Source organism: Phocoena sinus, chromosome 2 (genome assembly GCF_008692025.1).
Source record: "Phocoena sinus isolate mPhoSin1 chromosome 2, mPhoSin1.pri, whole genome shotgun sequence".
Classification (NCBI taxonomy): Eukaryota; Metazoa; Chordata; class Mammalia; order Artiodactyla; family Phocoenidae; genus Phocoena; species Phocoena sinus.
Genome location: NC_045764.1, coordinates 62,417,317 through 62,436,052, shown reverse-complemented (window position 1 = coordinate 62,436,052; position 18,736 = coordinate 62,417,317). Strand labels below are relative to the sequence as shown.

The 18,736-nt window shown below is 37.9% G+C and overlaps 1 protein-coding gene across 6 annotated transcripts in view; it reads right to left on the bottom strand.

Annotated features, from left to right (window-relative positions):
• The window catches only part of NPTN (neuroplastin), a 61,427-nt gene extending 45,729 nt beyond the window's left edge, over nucleotides 1–15,698 (bottom strand). For 3 of the 6 annotated variants that reach the window (XM_032621880.1, XM_032621882.1, XM_032621879.1), the window contains exon 1: nucleotides 15,421–15,670. In XM_032621880.1, coding sequence (XP_032477771.1) covers nucleotides 15,421–15,511 — 91 coding nt within the window. In that variant the 5' untranslated portion in view covers nucleotides 15,512–15,670. Of the gene's footprint in view, nucleotides 1–15,420 lie in introns of all 6 variants that reach the window. The other 3 variants (XM_032621881.1, XM_032621878.1, XM_032621877.1) reach the window with 3 other exon arrangements.
• Nucleotides 15,699–18,736: the final 3,038 nt, after the last annotated feature.

Here is an 18,736-nt window from a genome sequence, read left to right as displayed (position 1 = left end):
GGGTCTTCATTATCTCATAATTCCACAATTAGGTAGTACCTCCACCTCCACAATGAGGTGGAGGATCAGGTTATATTACTTACCTACTGCCCCAAACACCAGCAAAAATTATTGCTGCTTCTCTTGAAAAGGGATAGCAAAATTGTATACAGAATGCTTCTATTAAAAATTAGTGGAGTGGTCCCAGGAATTATTTACATGGCTAAATAGTAAATGTATAAACATTTAAGATTTCCACCAAAAAAATACGACTGAGGATAAAAATACAGCAATATATTGTTCTTTTTCCATTTAATGAAGCTTTTCCCTGTTTGGAATGAGAAAGGTCCTCTCAGTGTGCCAATTTCTATATCAAGAATTCAGTCATCAACATAATTCCCTTCAGTGACAGTAACAACAGATGTATCCTAGAGGCTCCATACACTTATATAAATGAAAATATCTGTCACTCCAATTACTATACTCAAAAAATGAAGGCTATAAATATCACAATGAATTATAACATAATTAATACTACTAGAGCATTACAGCCTGTTAATGACATATCTACAAAGAATAAGCTTTGAAAAGATACACAACTACTGACAGTGCTTATTCCTGAGGAGTGGGAATTGAGGGGTAAAAGGGGGAACTCTAATATTTTACTTAAAACACCTAAGTATAATCTGAAATTATCATGTTAAGCAAGTTCTTTCCTAATTTTTTAAAATCCAATAACTTTCCTTCTTTTTCAAAATTTTAAATTAAACAATTCCATGTCAAAATGTTGTTTAAACACTATCCAAGGTAGGAAGAGTCATCCCCTCTGCCTGCTAATATTGCCTCCTGTAGTTAGCTATACTTATTCTTTTAAAGTTCAACCTGATGAAAACTTCATTAAACTCTAGGCAGAGATAGCTGACAAGCTTATATATCTGGTTACCTCAGGCTCACCTGGTACTACTGGGCCTGTCAAGTTTTTCCAATGGTGTATTTTGAGAGTTTAAGACTCGATACAATTCTTGAGCTTTTTCAGTGACAAACGGGATAGTGTTGCAGAATGGTAAGGTGACACTCTTAAGACACTACTAAAAACACATTCCACTCAAATTCTTTCCCATTCTGACTTTAAATAGCTGGTAAAATATACATACCTGTTACTGAAATACAAATGCCAACAAGCTCGTACTTCTGGCTATTTCTGAGCAGTTTTCACTATAGCTTAATGCCGTTCCTAGAGTTAAGAACTACTACTCTGTATACTCTAATGGGGTTTTTTTTTTCTTTAATGCTTATCAAAGTTTGCCCTTTCATCCTACAGCTGTAAAATCTGATTACCCCTAACACTATCCCCACCCCATAAGTGAATTTTAATGTCTACCTGCCATAGAGTAGCAAATTATATGCTCCATGGGCATACATTTCAGAATGTTTCATGTGCACTCCACAGTAAGAGGTAGCCTTGCAGGGTTACCTCTAAAGCACTAAAATTTACCAGCCCACACCAAGTACCTCACAGTTCACAATCAATATTCATTACTAGCTGCCTGCCTGGATTTCTTTCTGCCTTGATGTCCCCAGTTCCTTCAGGAATTAACTTCCTTTGTAACTAGGGCTCGAAGGCTAGCTAAGCTGTTTCTGAGAAATATGGACATTATGACCCTGTGGGGATTAAAAGATTTAAAAAGCATGTTAGAAAAATCTCCATATAAAGAAAACCATTAAACAGCTACTAGGAAAAGCAAAAATACCCAGGAGTCACAATATGCAAACACACGAGCTCAAAAATATCAGTCAATTAAGCTAAATTTTGTCTCTTAGAAGTATAATAGAATTTGCTACCTCTCTGCCCCTCAAAAGGATTCAAATAAAACAGGACAAAGAATTTAAAAGTGCCAAATGTTTATCTAGAAACAACTGAAGATACCAGAAAGGACAGGACCAAGGAGATATGGGTAAGAAGACACTAAAGTTGAGATAGGAGAAACTGGGGGTGGGGGTTAGACCTTACAAAAATAATATATACATCATCACTAAAACATAGGGCTCAAAATCATATTGTGGAGGAAAACAAAGATGAACAACAGAATCTGAGGATAGGAACAAAGAAGTAAAGCACAGGTATTGCTTTAACCATTTAGATCAATTGTGTTAATTACTGAAGAAAAATGAAAGTTAAAAAAACAGTTTCTGCTGCTAAAGTATGAAAACAAAACGTACAACAAGATGTATATGCCTCTAAAACATTTCACACGAACCAAGAAAATGTAAAGCTTTCAAAACATTCACTGGGCAATTGAAAGAAAATCATACACCAGAGTTTCCTAGTAAAAATCATGTTGCTAAATTTCTAACTCAAGTAACAACTATAAAAATGTCACTCCCATAGCATAATCTAATTTTGAAGGTGCAATAAAGTACTGCAGTACTAGCAAAATTACCTGCTCCAACGTTACTTCAAAAATAAATAAATATGCTAAATAAAGATCATTGCTCTGCTAAGATTGAAAGCTAACCTCAAAGACTAAGGAGGCTATTCTACTGAAATAGTTTGGAATCTAAGTTTAGTGTTACAAGCGTCAGGCTCCAAATAGCTTAAAATGATCAGGCTCCAAATACCTTAAGTGGTAGGTAGGTTGTGTGTTAACCTAAAAATTTCATTTTAATTACTTCCTTGTTTCTGTTAAAATTAAGAAGCAACTAATATCCCCCATATTAGAGATTTTAAATTTCATAACCATTTCACTATAAAGCATAGCTAGCTTTCAAACAGATTAAAAAGTAAACTAAGATAACTGAAAGGATGTATATTAGTGAAGAGAGAAAATCTTATCAAACATGCATCTTGTGTCAGCTATCATGCTAGTTCATTTATGCATGCAATCTCATTCTAACCTGTGAAGGTGTGTATTATTCCAAATAAACAGATGAGGAAACAGAGTAAGAGGCTTGGCAAAAATCAATACTCCAATCCAATCTCTTAGGCTTCAAAATCCATATCATAATTCTTTGGTGAAGAGGACACAAAATGCGGGCCCACTGACAGTTTTATTTGACCAGCACAGTATTTTTAAAAGCCCAGCTTTCAGTGTTTTCAGTCAAAGCATGCATTATATTCTCCACTTTAGCAAAAGGTACTTTGCCTAGCTCCTATGGTAAATGAGTTTGCAATCCCTGCTTTAATGCATGTCAACAAAAAGAATAAAAACAAGTGAACAGCTGCTCTCCTTGCGTGTCCGTTCCTAGAAGAGGTGTGGCTTTGACCAGGGGTTGTCCCAGGAACTAGGTGCTGTAATCCTTTATCAGAGGATACTTACAAGTGCAGACACAAAATGGAGATATTCTCAACAGGGGCCGCTCTGACTTTTATGGAGCATTCTGAAAATTTGTGGGTATATTTTTGGTTAACACAATGATTGGGACAGCATTACCAGCCTTTAGTGGGCTGGGACCAGGGATCTTCAATATCCCACAAAGTAGGAAAAGTCTTGCACAACAAAGAATTGTCCCTCTTCCTACACAACTTTCAAATGACATTCAAGATGAAAACCTGGTCTGAGCCTAGAACATAGCTCTGTTTTAAATACACCACAAAGTACTCTTGCATGATTTTAATCATCATTCAACTTTCCAGGAATGCAGTTACTGTGTAAAGTGAGGAGAGATTGTACTTTTGCTTCATTTGGAACTTTACCAAGAGTTGTTCACCTTTTCAGAAAATCACATTATCAACAGCAATGCCACCTGTGATATCTGAGTCACTATTACAGCACAAGTCTGCACTTGTAACTGTCACATTCCTGGTTTTTCTACATATGGACAAAAACAGCAGACTACTTCATTGTCTTTCTGTGTAGTCATGCCTGAGCATTTAGACTGAACTACTGAATAAACATCTTACCAAGTTATTTTCTCCTTTATATTACATTCAAGGGATTATATATATATATTTTTTTTCTTAATAGTGTGCATGTAGGATAAAACACCTATGAATTTCACTTCAGGACAGCAAAGGCGAGTTACAAAAATGTGTTAATAAAGAGAGGATACAAGAAAGATACCTGACATTGCTTTCTGTTACATACCTGGGGTAGGGAGAGAAGGAGGATGAAGGGTAACACGGTGTCCCTGTAACTAGGTTTAACTTGAGAACAGTACTGGGAGGTACGTAACAAAGATTACAAAAAAGTCAATATTGACCTTCCCTCGTAGAGGGAGATAATTCAGTGAAAAGGCTAGTCTGGTAACAACCATCTAGAATGCACGTTATGATATGATATAGTCATAAAACCAACCCTGAAATAATCTGGCCCTTCTCACTAGAACTTTATTTTCCTCTTCACTTTCCTATGAACTACCAGAGTTGTAGTTAACCCATTAAAAGTAAACACTTTTTAAGTACCAGGCCCTATAATTCAAAGCTATACATACATGCCACTCTACAGTAAAGCAGTTTATAAAGCACTTTCCATACATTATCATCTAATCTCATAAAAACCCAACAGATTATTATACTAATTTAAAAAATAGAAACCACAGGAACTGAAATAGAAACAATTTAAAGCTACTGCCAAATCCAGCGCTCTTTCCATGCAACTACATTGCCCTACAAAACGACCTTTTGAACATAGTTTTTATTTACATTTTACATTTACAAGGGTGACAGACTGTATCAATTTACTTATCCAGTACTATTGTCTTCAACTCAGTTTAGGCATCAAAGTTAATTTTCTAGTTTCATAAAAACCTTGAGTTATTTTTAATACTTCTTAAAACTGCCTTAAATATATTTCAAAGAAATATGTTTAAGTATAGTTATGATCATGCTTTATGTTACTTAATATCATTCACCCTGGGGCCTATCACACTGTTCAATTCTTATTATTCTTATAGCCACCTCACCCCAGTCCACACCAAAAGAAGGTGATCTCTTATACTGAATGACTGACACAGTGACAGACCTCTGATCAAAGACCTTACAATAAATCTCATGAAACCATGATTTTGTCTTAGTACTGAAATTTAACAATAAAGAAATTACATCCCTCATTCAGTTTCCCTGACTCTAAATCGGGTGGTTATAATTAAGCAAGTTAAAATTATTCTGAACCCACTAGGAAGAAAAGGGTGTGGTCAGTCACCTCTTCATTCATTCCTTTTCTTCTTTCAAGACAAAAATGCAAATATGTTCCAAGCCCCTAAGCAAAAACTGAAAAAGGACAATCCTTGAACCAATAGCCCCAGAAACATCTCTATCATATACCCTCAGACAATAGTGCCCTAAATTTTAAAATATTTTAGGTAAGGAGAGAAAAGGGGAATTGCTAAAAAAACAAAACAAAACAAAACAAACAGCCTGAGGCCCTCTCCTCACACCCTTCTTGAAAATAGCTTTAATTTTTAGAGAATAAATGAAAAACTTACTCTGTCAAATGTAAGGTAGCAGAATTGAAGGAAAAAAACCATACAGAAATGTGATGTAACCAGAATAAAATAATACTACCCTAAACTACACTTACTCATACAAAATTTGCAATGTAACATGATTTTGCTCATATTAAGTCTACTTTTTAAAGGTTTCTTTTAATACACAAAAACTAACCAAATTACAAGACTCTTGGTTAAGTTCTAAATGGAAGGTCAAAACAGCAAAAAAGACATTTCTAGGATCACCAGATGTACGAAATAAAAATTCTTCGTTGTTTATCTGAAATTCAAATATATATGGGTGTCCTGCATTTTACCTAGCAACCCTACAGTCTTCGAGCTAATTAAAGTGAGCTCCCATCTCTACCAAAGTACTGCAGCACCAGCTCCACTCATAAAACAGGCTGGGGCTTCTGTCACAGCAGTATTTTGACTGAGAAGCCTTAAGAGTTAGTCTGGAAGTGCTCATTTCCTGATGATAAGGCTTTCTTAATAGCTAAAATGTACCACACAAAAGAAAAGTCTAATTTCTTAAAGCCAAAGGTTAAACTTTTACTAGGTTCCATCCAGTCTAGTGAATGAACTCTTACAAAGCTTATGCTTCTGTGTGTGAAACAGAGATTGGAAAAATTTCAGTGTAGATTTTTGATAACTAAACAAAACAGCTGTTTATGAAGGTCACAATAAACAGAATCCTGTTTAAAGTATTATAGGCAGGTCTTAAAAGCTACTTTAATGGATTCCAAAGTTAATCTACCATTTTTCTTGAATTCATAATCATAGAAATTTAGAGTTAGAAACAAACCAATTTCTGACCCTTAAAAACTTCTGGAAAGGGAATTCCCTGGCAGTCCAGTGGTTAGGACTCTGCGCTTTCACTGCTGAAGGCCTGGGTTCAATCCCTGGTCAGGGAACTAAGATCCTGCAAGCTGAGTGGCATAGCCAAAAAAAAAAAAAACTTCTGGAAAGCCCATCACATTTCCTATTCATTCCCATAAAGGTTTTTTTCTCCTCTTGAACTCCTAAATGAGTAATAGATATAACAGAAAGAGATATTCTCTTGTTTTATGAAGTCCCTGTCAACCAGCTCTTTGCCCTACTTATAATGGCTCTAACTATGAGTGACTGCAAATAACTCTATTCTTCTGCTAGTTTCATTTAAATCACCTTTTTAATACTAAACCTATGCTTTTCTTCCCAGTGGTCTAGGCCACTGCTCTTTGATACAGCCCATCCATCTTTGGAGACTGCCTAATTCCCTTACTTCATTTACACTGCTACCTTGAAGGTATTAATAGATAATCACATCCCCCTAGTGCTCCCTTTTCCTAATTTTAGCTCCTTCAGGCTTTTCTCCTAAGTCTCATGCTACCATCAATGTAGAACTATCTGCATCTTTTCCTAAATGTGGTTGGAAAGTGTTCGTAATTACTTGGAGTTCAATCCTAGTAAGAAAATAGAAACCATAATTTTGATATGTGATCACTATCTTCTTTGTCTAAGGGTAATTCAATGACAGTTCACTGTAAGTAATTTGAAACCTCTTTATACTTTCTCTTTTCCAGCTTCCTGGTTTGCATTAAGGCCATTTATTTCATCTTCCTTGATGAATTATTTGAGATTAAGCATAAATGATATTAATTTCCATGCTGGAGCTGCTTAGCTATTTTTTCCAGGTGCTCCACAATGGTTTCCAACCTGTTAAACTTGTATAATCACAAAAAATCCTAAATTAAATTTAACGAATTCATTCAATCTATGGATTGAAAATTATTTCACAGATAGTTGCCAACACAGTACAGGACATCTTGCCTTTGTTTCCTTCAAGAAGCAATGTCTAAAAATAAGAAAATAAAGTTGCTACTCTAGGATCTTAAACAGGAAAGGCAAATGACTCTTCAGTGATGGTTCTGCTTTCCATCTCTTCCCTTGGCCAGTGTTCAAGTCATTCTGTACTCACCAGAAATGTGTAAGCATTCAGCTCAGAATAAACTGTAGTGCTCCCAGTCCTGTACTCAAGCAATAACTCAAAGGTAGGGCCAGGGAATAATGACTATAAGCGCTAATTTAAAAGAAAGGACAACTAAATATACTGGGAAACTTGTGCTTTGCTTATGATATTCAAATTATTGTAGCTTTCCCTTTTTCTGAAATTCAAATGAAGAGGGGGAATCAATATTATATAAGTAATGGGTAACATATTAATTAAACAATGCTATATTTTCTTTACTAATGATGACTAATAACAGTACATGTTGATATTACTGATAAATGCCTCGTGAAAGTCCTTATGTTTACAAAAATCATCATATTGCTTCAGACTACATAGTATATAAAAATAAAACAAAACTACTCCATACTTGAAAATGCTCTGTTTTTCAAACATGAGTTTCATAGCCTGTTAATGAATTATGAAATCAATTTAGAAGGTCACAATGGTTTCCTTCAAATACATTACAGAGTAAGGAAAGGTATTATTTCACAAAACGTTACATATTTCTGCATATACTTAGCCACAAATAAAGTCTATTTCCTTATCTGGGTCAAGACAAAAGTTTGAAAGCCTTTTGCTAAAGGGCTTTTATATTTTTAAAGTCATTACAACATAATTACATATGAACCAAATTATTTCTATTTTACTAATGTAAGTTAATCCCTAACTAACTACATTTCAGCACCTAGAAAATTTTAGTTTGCAATGTTAATTTTTCAGGTTATTTTTAAATTAATAAACAGCAAGGATGTGGCTAATAACTGTTGACACATGATGGTTATATGGGAGTTTATTACATTATTCATTCTACTTTCTAATGTTTGAAATTCTAACAAAATGTAAAAAGGAAAAATTAGGAAATGGACCTACCCAATAAGGTAGTATAACGAATAAATTTATAAGCTGAGACTTTGACACACTGTTTCTAAGGAATATCTACAAACTTGCTCAGATTTAATTCAGGTAACGCTTGGGGTGCCCTGTTCAACTATAATGGACAGGTTTAAAGGTCTTTAACAAATGCATAGGGACAGGAGAAATTAATTCATAAACAGAAAGCAAAACTTCTCAAAGGATAACATAAAAATACAATTAGTTAAGTGTGCTTCACTGCCTCTTCAACAGTCAACTACTTTTCAACCAACAAAGAGAACACAAAATATCTACCTACCTGGCAGTGATTTTCATTTCTTAATTGTTTAATTCACACTGGCAATTTTCCTAGCAAGCTTAATATGCTATCTCTATAACAGACACCATTCTGCCTTCTTTGAAACATGAACTACAAGTGTTGTCTGAAGTAGGTTTACAGGCAGTTGGATTTCAAAACAGTGCATGGCCTCAAATTCAATTTTCCTTAATTCCAAAAAGTTAGTTTCAAAAAATTTATTGAAACAAAATATTCTCTCTCTAGGCCTTTTAACCATTAGAAGCAGTACCTACCTAAACTGTAAGGTCCATAGCACTGTGTTATTTTAGAACTGGAAGGGAATTTACACATCATGTAGTCCAGTGGTTTACAAATACTATCATCAGGAAGAAAAATCGATGACATAATTTATATATGCAAGCACACTCTCACTTTTTTTTTTAAATGTATCTTACTGCTTATGGAACATTTTGCCTTGTTAGTATTCTGTCACAAAGGACATATTATCTTGTATTTTATATTTAATCACTTTTAGAATGTGAGTATACATTTGGATAGGATTAAAACTATGGGTGCAATTTGGAACTTTATGTTTTCTAATAATAGAGCCTTACATAATATACAGAATCCTGACACCTTCAGAGTGATCTCAAATCATCTCATTATATTTCACTGTCTAGTCAATTTGAAGCAATAGTTGGGTGTAACAATGATATAAATCAAGACAAAGCAAAGGGAAGCAAAGCATATCCAAATTGACATACTTCTGGAAAAAAACATAAAGCGTACCCTAAGGTTCCAGTAAATAAGATTATTTAGAAAGAAGGTTAGTCTTTTTTTTTTTAGAAGGTTAGTCTTAAAACATTCCATAATTGTTTCCAGAAATGCAAAAGAATACCATTCAGTACTTTTTAGTACAAGGAACTTAACACAATATGTTTCCATCAAACTTTCCATCAAACGGCCACAGTTTTAACGAAGAGATAAGACTAGGTTTTTTAAATTTGAAACACAACGAAAACAAGAAACAAAACAAAAAAAACAGTAGATGTGGGAGGAACATCAAATAAATTTACCACTGACTTACTGTATGCAAATAAATGTAGATAACTACGGGAATTCTTTAAGTATTTAGTAAACCCCCATTTCCACACAGACCAATTAAAAGTTCTCAACAATAATGAAAAAGTGACCTCAAGTTAATTAAGTTTGATTAATAAACGTCTATTTTTGCATATACACAAAAGCAAGCAACAACAACAAAAAAATTAGGCCTACTTTCAATTTTAGACGACATAGTAAACTGGAATTGTACAAATCCTGAATCTTGAATAAACCTGAAAACCATACAATTTACTTGTATATTCAAGTTTTTAATGTAAACATCAATACCTTTGGAATAATGTTTTTACATAGGATCAGTACAGTATTTTACTTTTAATTCAGTGAGAAGTTTACTTCTATATATATAAGCCTATAAAATGCAACAGTTTATATTCAACCAGTTTTACTGGAGAAGTTTCCTGCTTTCACAAAGCTAATCCTTACCAACTAAAATTAGCAATTCCGGGGGAAAAAAAATCCACAAGAACCTCACAATTTAAAAATGCATTATCTAAGGTGCTTAAAATTAAGCTCCATATCACCAATGGCATTTATAAAAATTCATGTAAAATGATAGTGTTTTGTTTAAAGAGGAACACTGAAAGCAAGGCCGACTGTTCACAGGCGGCGATTTTGCATCATTACATATTTCAATTTTGATGTTCAGATATACTTTAGAGGACCCTGGTCTATTTATTCTTTCTAACAGATTCTATTTTTCCAGATGCTTGTCAAAGGAAGATTCATTCCTCATTCTTGCTTCCTGTTTTTCTCCTTGTACAATTACTACAGCCTTTCTTCTGTCTTTTCTCTTATAACTTCATTCTCTACTTCTGATCCTGTCCAGACTGTGCTCACTGTAAACAAACTGAATAGACTGCCTCAGAAATTTTTTCACACAATTCACTTCTTCCAAAATTTCTTTGCATAATTTTATTCAAGTTTTTATTGAACATCTCCTGTGTGATATCCAAAACAGTCTCATTCATTATTTTCCTACATGCTTCATTTGTACAGATATTAACACCTTATCTCCTTCCCAAATTGTCTTGAAAAAACACCTTTACATAGACGCAGCAAAATTTCAGATTTTAAATATGAAACATCTTACTCTGAAAAAGTAGCTCAAACTAAATAAATGAAAAACAATGTCCAAATTGACAGAGCACTTTTCTAATCGTATCCAGTCATCTCTGCCGGCCCAGTTATTTACTTTTATTAAAAAAATAAAAATAAAGACAATACAATTATATTTTGTCTTTTATTAATGTCTAAAGGTATACTCCACAGGAGGAGAAAATGTTTCACATTAAAACTGTATTGAGAAAAATCAAGGGATTCCTTCAAGACAAAACAGTCTAATTTTTCATGAGGATCTGTGTAACTCACACACAGTCAGATCTGTAATGAACTTCAATCTTAATTTATGGTGAATGTTTGGACTGTAGGGTACATTTACATATAAATACTTTTGCCTTTATTGTTTTAAACCTTGGTACACTAACACGTTAAGCTCTGTTATGTCTGACAACACAAAAACCTACCTGCATCTTTTTCTAATTTGGATCCAGGAATCTTGAAAAACAAAGACTAGAGCCCAGGAACAGATCCTGATGTTGTAACATGGCCTTACCACCCTGGTCCCCTGACCAATTTCTCATGCCTGGGTGCTTCATTACATCAGTAGTGACACTGTTGTCAGTTGCCCGAGAGTCTGGAGGCTTATGATCTCCTTAGGAAATGCTAATAAATTCCAAGGCAAACAGTTTCTTCTGGTCATTTAAAATCTTATTTGGACTAATTATGTTAAGATTTGCTGCTTGATATTTGGCGTGTCATTTGTGCCACAGCTGCTATAGATAACACGTCTTCCACTGCTCATTTTAGTTCACCCAAAGGAGAGATGCACTATCAATAGCAAACGTCTAAAAACATACTCAGGGAGAGAAACTGCCAAACCACTGAAGCAAACAGCACTTGACAGAAAAGAAAAAGATTCATGAATCATCTAATGCAAATACTGGCACTGTTACAAAGCACAATGTTCACAACTATCTAGTATCACCCAAGCAAAATGGTTTCTTAAAATTTAGATCATTAATAAACTCATTTTAGATCATTCGACTCATCTTCTCCCCCTAAACAGTGTTAATTGTCTATTTTTATATTTTCAGTATGAATATATTACATTTTTACACTTCACATTCATTCATCAGTTAACATCTCCAACACTTCACTGTGTGCCAGGCACTACATTCTATTTCTCTTATTCACAACAATGAGATGCTATGAAAAGGTGCTACCTAGCCATGAAAAGATATTTAGTTCACTGAAAGAGAAAGAAAACCATGAAACCTCCCAGACAATTAAATGGAAGTATGAACTTCCTCATCAGAATCTACAATTGCAGAGGCAGCACAGCTGGTCACTTCTATAAAAAAGTTACATAAGCAAAAAGCACAAATCTGGGGCCTTCAAATGGCCTACTTAACTTTTTTCAAGATGACAGTGAGCAGCATTAACAATTAAATGCTTGATATATACATGAAGAAAAATAATTAATAATGGTATTTTTAAAGGATAATAATAGTAATAGATAATATTTACTCACTACAGTAAGCAAACATTTAGTACATATAGTATTGTTATGCTACATATAGTAATGTAGCATATGTTACATATAGTAACATATGTTACATATAGTAACAAATGTTACATATAGTAAAACTTTACTCCCTACTGAGACTCACTATATGCCAGGCAGAAACCTAAGTGCTTTATGGTCATTGTCTCATTTAATTCTCACATCATCCCTAGGGGATGGGCATTATTATAAACCCCATTTTACAGATGATAAAACTGAGACTTGGAAGTATTAAGCATCTTACTCAAGGTCACTCAGCCACCAAGAGATGGGACTCAAACCCAGGTCTATCAGGATCCAGAGTCTGTGCTCTTGATCATCATATAATACTGTCTGGTTTATACTTATTCAATTTTAATTTCACTCTAAAGCTTTCAAAGTCTTACCAGGAAGGTTATATCTTAGGACAGGTTTCTTCCTTTAAAATGACACGTTAAAGAGGATTTTACTTGAAACTATGGTCCTACAAGTCTAACTGTTTGGATGGGAAACAAATTCTATCTAAATGAAAAATCTCTATGGTAATGGGTCACAGCTAGAAGAGACCTTGAGAGTCATCTAGTCCAAATTCTTCATTTTAGGAATAACGAAAAACATCTATACTCAGTCTAAACTACCACATAATCCAGAAATACTTCGGTTTGGGGACATTTTTTAAAAAGTCATCATTTTAAATAGATAATCCAACTTTTCAAGATCATCCAGAGCATAGTATCCATTTCTGAAAAACACTATAAGAAAATACAAACTCCACGACGTGAGGGCAGACGATTGTAGAGCTATTACCAATTGAAAGCTTTAATCTTACAGACATGCTATAAAAAGCTATAAAATGGCATCCTTACCTACACGGACTCAAACTCAAAAAAATAGCCATTTCTTCCTTGAATTAAATTTACATTCATTTGGGTCAACTACAAGCTCAGCTTCACTTCACCAGTCATGTCATGTGACTGAATTCAAGCTCATTTCAAGGAAAAGGCTGCACTATGCTGTATTTAGAACACATATCACTGAGAATAGCCAGATGAGTCTTTGTAGGCCCATCCAAAAACCTTGCTTTAGTTGCTAAGAAACTACAATTTCACTGTATTATAAATTTTTGAAGAAGCTATGCCAGCACAGAGATTGAACATGTTGAGATCAAAAATCTCTCACCTATTGTGCCAAATGAAACCTTGCTTTTTACACAAATTTAATAGCTGAAATTAGTATTAGGCTTAAGTCATATTGTTAACACAGACTACAAACTGATAAGACAAATCAAACTAACTCTACCTTGCCTTCCTTAGTGGCCTCATGCTTTGGAGGAAAATAGGGAAAATACCCAATATGCTTCATATATTCAATGTTAGAGACAGAAAAATGTTTCCTTCCTGACCTCTGCAGTGATAATTCAAGGCCATGAAGCATACATAAGATTTTATTTATACAATTTGGTATGACAAACACTTACATTTAACTGATGCTTTTTCGATCTTTACTGATATATTTTCACTGTAATCTTCAGCATTTTAAGCCTAGATTCTCCTTAGAATGCTTAACTCCATTCGTTTTTGGTTTTTTTAATGAAAGCCATTTTAATTTCAGCTATTCCAACAAGAGTAATTTTAAATTGTTCTAGCATAACAAACAACAAAGAAACATCGAAGAATTAACAAAAGAATTTATAGTTCACTCTTCAGTACAGTCATGTATGAGTTCACCCTCATAAATTTTTTCCTATAAAAACATTTTTTAAACCTCTTAAAGGTTGTTTCCACAAGAGCAGAAACAGGTTCCCATACTTCTAATCTCATCTCTGAAAGATCAATTCAGCAGCTGAATTGTAACACACACCTCTAACAATCGGAGTCTTTTTTGTCTAGATCCCCCCTCACCATACTTCCCCACCATTTCTCCATCTTCTCTAAACAGCTTCAGTTCAAAACCCAATTCTCTCCTTTCCACTGTATCCTGCACACATCCCAGGGACTACTTTTATGTTCCTCAGAAATAATGTCTCTTCAGTCTTGAAACTTCTCGATCTTAAAAACCCACTTCCTCCATCTCTCTCTCTCTCCAGTGACTGCTCTCAATCCCACCACTGCAGTTTCAGCTGTGTGTCCCTGCCTTCCCAAAGGCCCCAACCCATATCAAACAGCACTTGCCAAAACTCAGCTCCTCCCTTCCCTAATATATCCTCCACACTGCAAACCAACATTACACCCCCGGCTTCTTGCATTTTACTCCCTTCCCTTATTTTCTGTCTTACCTCACCCCCATCTCTATAGCCAGAAACCCTTATTTCTATAATAAATAATTTCCCCTACCTCAGTTTCAACCCTTTCTCCCCATCCTCTTCTCCTTTTTCCTCTCCTTATTTAGAAACTCCTTTTTGCTCTCCCAACCAGTACCCTAGAATGCCCAACACTCCACCCTCCTTAGTAAACCCAGTTCTCTTCCCTCATCTCGTTTAGAGCCACTGCTGCTCCTCTTTCCAGATCCCCTACTGCAGTCAACCCACTATCTTGGCTTTCCACCCACCTTCTCTCCACCTCCACAGCCAAGGCTCCCTGATTCTTTACCCCCTCCTTAAGGCTCTAGTACTCTGCTCAGTATTCTTAAGTACTCCCTTCCCCCCACGTCTCTCTTATTTTTTAAGGATATCACCAGTCTTACGGGGCCCCAGTAGAACCCTGGACGACCCCAGTGACCCCAGTGTTCTCTTGGGGAGCCTGACACCACTCTCCGTCACCTTAAACACAAATGCCTGTCTTGTGCCGCCTTTAAACGCTGCGCCCCCTCCTCGCCGCCCCCGCTACGCCAGCTCCTCACGTCGGCTTCCTCGGGGTCCCCTCCCCGACTCGGAGCGACAAGCCCCACGACGTGGAGCCTCTAAGTCAACAACACCTCAGGCTCTTATCGGACGCCCCCACCTCTCAGATAGGCGCCTCCGGTTCTCACACCAGCGCCTCTTCGAACTCCCGACCGGCATCTGCTCGTCTCGGGCCCGCAGCCCCCCAGACTCCGATTGCCGGCCCCCCTCCCCTGGCTCCACCACCTCCTCGGGCCCCGAACGGCCCTCTCCGGCCGCCAGCTTCCCTCAGCCCCCGCCCGGCCCGCCCCCGGCGCCCCGCTTACCGTTCTGAGCGGCGCCTGGCCCTGGGAGGAGGGAGCCAGAGACCAGCAACAGCGAGAGGGCCAGGGCGCTGGGGAGCGACGAGCCCGACATTCTCCCTGCAGAAGACCGAACAGCGAACGGGCCGAGGCCTGAGCCGGGGCCGGGGAAGGGAGGGGAGGGAGGGAGGGGGCGGGCGAGCGCTCGAGGGAGAGAGCGAGGGAGGCAGCCGTGGCTCGGCTCCGTCCTTCCCCGTCCTCCTACCGCCGCAGCGCCCAAGCCTCGCGAGACCTTCGCTCCCGGCCGTGGGCGGCTGAGGAGCAACGGCGTCAAGGCTCGCGAGAAGAGGCGGTCTCAATCGATCCTCCTGCCCCTCGGACTCCGCGTTCCCGCCCCTGCAGAGGCTGATTGGCCTAGCGCGAGATAGGTCACGTGCCAGGGACGCCTCTGGCCACGTGACGGGGAGAGGCGGAGCTCCTGGTCTTGGCCCTGGGGAAGGGAGAAGTCTGCGTTCTGCTTATTCCTCTGTGAATGCGGGGAGCGCACATAAATAAGAGGAAGCTTTGGGAGTATATTTCTCCGCCCATCCTGCCTTTCAGTTGTTGGAGCTCTTGGCTGCAAATTTTAATGCAACACCGATTCTTTTAAGCCTTCCTCTCATTGTTCCCTATCAAAGTCCTGCTGTTTCTTCCTTCTGGACTTTGACCTTAGACCCTCTACTGGCATCTGGCTTCAGCTTCCCATTTTAACCCCGTGTATTAACCTTATAGGCTAAATGATGCACTCCCCGTGCCTGGTATTACCTTGTGCTTTACTGCCTCTACATCTGCTCCCTCAGCGTGGAACGTCCTCCTTTTCCTCGCCCTTCTATTCCCCCTCCCCCATTTTGGCCTTATTTTAGCTACTTAGAATCTCAGGCCTGAAGTTCAACTAGACTAATTATTAGTTAGACAATTTAGGCACTAAATTCTACAAGGAAGTAATCTTGTATTATATGAAGAATCTTCAGAAGCATTTTTGTGCAGCGAACATTCATTGAGTACCTACTGTGTACCAGATTTTCACATCCGATGTGAAACCTGCATGAAAAAGTGGTCCCCACTCTCAAAAAGTTCACAGCCTAGTTTATCAGAGGAGGGAGGAAGAGGACAAATGACTGCATAGCAAAACGACCCGTAGGAAAGGAGCCAGCTGAGTGCTCCGGCAATGTGGTCACAACTGTTTGCATGGAAGTTTGGGAAATGCCCTTTTTCAGGGTATTTTTGGTACTACCCTGAGCGCCGTCAATCCTTGGTTGGCAAAGGATTTCTGTGGCTTAGCTCATCGCTGACTCAGAACAGACATCTTGGGGAGTGTCTGCGGAGTGAAACTGAGAGGAATCAAGTAAGCAGTCCTGGTGACCTGACTCAATTCGAAGAGAAAACTTGAAGAACCTAGAAGAAGGTGCATTCACCATGACCCTCACACTCTCAAGCCAAAGTGAACTCAAGCTTTCAACATGAACCAGATAGCTGATGGTTCCAGACTGAGCTTTCTAGCAAGCTACAGCTATGGCATATTGTTGATTGAAATGAAACTACATCCTTCAAGACTTCAGGTGTGTGAGTGACAAAAAGGTTGGCATGTATCTTTGGACAAAGGCCATTCTGCAGACAGCTCTTGATGGAGGGCTACAGGGCTGCCTGTGGTGGGACCAAGATTTTCAGCTGATGGAAGCTTCAGTCGGATGCAGCCATCCTGCCTCATCATCAAAATCCCCATTTGGTTAGGGGTCCTTACAACAAGGAGTCCTTACAAAGTGATTGTGCTCATTTAGTGGGTAGGGAAACAGGCTGAGAGAGGCATAAATTACCCAGGGTCTGAATGGTTTTGGTAATCATTAATACCAAAAACTTTGGTTTGCCTCCTTCTAGGCTCATGGCAGGAGTGCCTTTCCTTGTCCTCTTGAAGTTGGGAGTGGCATGTGACTTGCTTCCACCAGGCCTGTGAAAAGTGACATGCATCATTTTCAAGCAGAAGCATTTCATTTCAGTTGCAGAAACCATAGCATACTCTTTTCCCTGCATGGTGATCAGTGATCATGATCACTGGCATGTGTCAAAATGAAGCCTGGGTCCCTAAATAAGCCCAGGCCTACCATGTACAATTGGTAGTGTCTGTTGACTTAAGCTACTGAGATTCGGAGGTGTTTTCTCCTGCATAACTTGTACTATTCTGGTTAGGGGAAAGATGAAATTCAACTCCATCCCACTACTACCACCACCATCTACTAGCTGTGGCTTGGACAAGTGACCTGTCTCTCTGGATCCTATTTATCTGTCAAATGATGCTAATGATAGTACGTACTCAACTCATAAGATTATCAGAGCAATAAATGAGTAAATTTATGTACAATGTTTAGATCAGTTTCTGTTTCATGTAGACACTCAAATGTTGATGATAATGATAATAAATACTGTTGCTGCTGCTGCAACTTTAACTCCAGCACTGTGCTCTTCCCACTATGTCATGCTTCTTACAAAAAGTGATTCAGGAAGAAAATTTTAAGTACAATGTTACCATCAACTCTCAAAACCTGCAGTTATGAGGAATCTTTTTACCTAGAAGAAAACGTCCTCAAATCCCATGTGCTAGTAGCTGTACTTTTAGACCCCCTTTTAGGGGAAAACCAAAACCTCCAATAACTCAGTAACTTCTTTAAAGGAACCTAGGAATTTAAATTTTTTCTCTTTTTTAAGGTTTACATGCACTTAAAAATCTCTCTACAGGTAAGTGCAGCTGAGCGGGAGGATGGCTGAGCTCCTTGTAATATCTCATAAGAGCCCTTAGGGGTCCTCAGTGGTCAGGCGGAGACACATTTTCCTGGCCTCCAGGGACTGCTTGGAGGTCTGGCTTTCCAGTATTGATAGTGCCTCCTGGTGGCAAGACCTGTAATAAAGCATTCCCAATTGAAAGGCTTTCCTGTGTGGGTTGGTTGGTTGGGTGGTTGGTTGATTTGTTTGTTTTGGTGTGGTTCATTGTCTTTGGAAGGATGCCAGTGAAGATGATAGTAGTGTTAATAGAGTTGACTTTGAACTACCTTATGGTTTCCCTCCTCCCTCCCCTGCAAAGATCTACTCCTTTGAAGTTCTTTCCATTCAGATATACCACCCTGCCCATCTTGATTGCTGTCATCTGACCCACCAACATAATTTTTTGCCCTGCTCCTTCCAACTCTTAGCACCATCCTTGAACTCTGTGGGTGAGTTCAGCATCCATGTTGATGATCTAGTCAATACCCTAGTCTCTCATCTCCAAAAACCTACTCAACTGAGCCACCCTTTCCAAGGTTACACTCTC